At 47.9% G+C, this 3,203-nt stretch overlaps 1 protein-coding gene across 1 annotated transcript; it reads left to right on the forward strand.

The window, feature by feature from the left end:
• The first annotated feature begins 407 nt into the window (after positions 1 to 407).
• On the forward strand, positions 408 to 1,717 carry LOC129018073 (olfactory receptor 1L6). The gene is given in 3 exon segments (XM_054459260.2): positions 408 to 1,053; positions 1,056 to 1,090; positions 1,092 to 1,717. Coding segments are annotated over 3 exon segments (942 nt in total). The 3' UTR covers positions 1,353 to 1,717.
• The last annotated feature ends 1,486 nt before the right edge of the window (positions 1,718 to 3,203 follow it).

Below are 3,203 nucleotides of genomic sequence, written 5' to 3' on the forward strand. Positions count from 1 at the left end.
AGGCACTGTGCGAAGTATTTTAAACTTATTCACTGTATCCAACAACCAATTCCATGGGTAGCCACTAATATTTTCCTCATTAAAGAAGAAGAAACTGAGGCTCAGAAAGGTCTCAACACCTTTGTGGTAGAGCCAGGATTCAAAGCAGGTCTGACCTACACCAAAGTTTGAGAGTTACCCACTACGCTAGAACACTCTTCTGAGATTCCGTTTCTTCATAAAATTAAGATTATTGGATGAGCAACGTGATTTTCAATCCATTTAGCAAGCAGAAATTTATATATTTATAAATATATATTAAAATATATATCTGGAACTTCAACATGCAGGAAGTCTACCCGCAGTTCTAGAATTTCGGCCGACTGCCTCCTCCCTCCCCTCGACATTGCCACCTGTCAGTCCACCGCATGGCTCCGACCCACCTCACATCTGCCCCCGTGTTCCTCCTCCTCGGTCTGGTGGACGGAACAGACGCCCACCCGCTGCTGTTCCTGCTCTTCCTTGGCATCTATCTGCCCAACGCCCTGAGCAACCTGAGCATGGTGGTGCTGGTGAGGTCCGACGGGGCCCTCCACTCCCCCATGTATTACTTCTTGGGTCACCTGAGCCTCGTGGACGTCTGCTTTACCACCGTGACGGTCCCCAGGCTGCTGGCCGGCCTGCTCCACCCGGGCCAGGCCATATCCTTCCAGGCGTGCTTTGCCCAGATGTACTTCTTCGTGGCTCTGGGCATCACGGACAGCTACCTCCTAGCGGCCATGTCCTACGACCGCGCGACGGCGGTGTGCCAGCCCCTGCGTTACGGCGCGCTGGTGACGCCATAGCGCTGCGCCGCGCTGGTGCGTGCGTCGTGGGCCGTAGCGCACCTGCACTCGCTGCTGCACACGCTGCTCCTCTCCGCGCTCTCCTACCCCTACCCCACCCCCGTGCGCCACTTCTTTTGCGACATGACGGTGATGCTGAGCTCGGCGACCTCGGACACGTCCGCCGCTGAGACGGCCATCTTCTCCGAGGGCCTGGCCGTGGTGTTGGCCCCGCTGTTCCTCGTGTTCCTGTCCTACGCGCGCATCCTGGTCGCGGTGCTCGGCTTGCGCTCGGCCGGCGGCCGGCGCCGCGCCTTCTCCACCTGCGGGGCCCACCTAGTGGCGGTGGCGCTTTTCTTTGGCTCTGTCCTCTCCGTGTATTTCCGGCCGTCGTCTGCCTACTCAGCCCGCTACGACCGCCTGGCCAGCGTGGTCTACGCTGTCATCACGCCGACCTTGAACCCTTTCATCTACAGCCTTCGCAACAAAGAGGTCAAGGGCGCCCTGAAAAGGGGGCTCAGATGGACGGCTGCACCCCAAGAGGCGTGAGGGCAAATCTGGCTCACTGGCATTTATTTTCATAATAACAGTTACAGAAAAAAAAAAAAAAACTTGTTTTTTGGCTTTCTAAAGCACTATTAATTTCGATCTACCCCGTCTTATTTCTGTTAAATAAGAAATTAGACCCGAAGTAAATATGACAAAGTGTTTACTGTAGTGATGGATACATGGTAGCTTGAATTCGTGTGTTGTCTGAATGTGGGAGATAGATTCTACTTTTAAATTTTGAGTAAATGAAAAGACAGCAAATGGAGGTAGGGAAATAGTTTGTGAAGAGGGAAAAGTAAGAGTGTGACTAGCAGGAACCCGGTGGGTGGACGGGAAGCTTGAGAAGGAATGGATTTTTTTTTTTTTTTTTTTTTTTTTTTTGAGATAGTGCCTCGCTCTGGTGCCCACGCTGAGTGCAGTGGTGCGATCTCGGCTCACTACAACTTCCGCCTCCCGGGTTCAAGCGATTCTCCCGCCTCAGTCTCCCAAGTAGCCAGGATTATAGGCACCTGCCACCACACCCGGCTAATTTTTTTGTATTTTCTTTACTAGAGACAGGGTTTCACTATGTTGACCAGGCTGGTCTTGAACTCCTGGCCTCAAGTGATCCCCCTGCCTGGGCCTTCCAAAGTGCTGGGATTACAGGCGTGAGCCTCCGCGCCCAGCCCAAGGGAGGATCTTAAAGAGGTGTTGTTGGATGCCCCCGCAGACTCCTCCTGGAGAAACTTCAAGATCCAGTTATTTTTTAAGTGGCTTAAAATAATTTAAATTCTTTTCCTAGATACTGTATCAAGCATTTTTAATGTAAAAATTCAGAGTTAAAGTTCTGCTTGACTACCACCCAAATGAACCTCCACCGCCATCCCAATTATCAGTTGAATCTCTTGCTCTTGGCTTCACTCTTGCTCTCTTGCTCTGATTTTGAAACATAAATAGTGTCATTCTATTTATATATATTATTCTGATTTTGAAACATAACTAGTGTCATTCTATTTATATCTATTATTCTGCAGTTTCCTTTTTTTATGAAACAATACATCTAGAAGAGCGTGTCTTATTACCACAAACAGAATGCCCTGATTCTTGACTTCATGCCATACATTCCTGTACTGTGGATCTTCCACAGTTTAATCACTGCCTCATTAATAAATATTTATGTTTTTCTAATTTTTCACTATTGCAAGGTTGTAATGGAAATTCTTGCAATAAAAATAATAAAAGCTGGCCGGGCGTGGTGGCTCACACCTGTAATCCCAGAACTTTGGGAGGCCGAGGCAGGTGGATCACCTGAGGTCAGAAGTTCAAGAGCAGCCTGGCCAACATGGTGAAACCCTGTCTCTACTAAAAACACAAAAATTAGCTGAGTGTGGTGAAGGGCGCCTGTAATCCCAGCTACTGGGGAGGTTGAGGCAGGAGAATCACTTCAACCCAGGAGGTGGTGGAGGTTGCAGTGAACCGAGATTGCACCACTGCATTCCAGCCTAGGCAACAGAGTGAGTCTCTGTCTCAAAAAAAATTAAAAAGCTAACATTTAGTGAGGAACTGTTACATGGCAGGCACTTTTAAAAAGAATATAATCACGAAGATTTTTTAAGTCTTTCTAAAACTTCTCAAGTAAATTTAAAAATCAAAATAAGACTTTCCTTTTTTTTTTAATTTTCTTTTTTTTTTTTTCTTTTATTATTATTATTATACTTTAGGTTTTATGGTACATGTGCGCAATGTGCAGGTTAGTTACATATGTATACATGTGCCATGCTGGTGCGCTGCACCCACCAACTCGTCATCTAGCATTAGGTATATCTCCCAATGCTATCCCTCCCCCCTCCCCCCACCCCACAACAGTCCCCA

Source organism: Pongo pygmaeus, chromosome 19 (assembly GCF_028885625.2).
Source record: "Pongo pygmaeus isolate AG05252 chromosome 19, NHGRI_mPonPyg2-v2.0_pri, whole genome shotgun sequence".
NCBI lineage: Eukaryota > Metazoa > Chordata > Mammalia > Primates > Hominidae > Pongo > Pongo pygmaeus.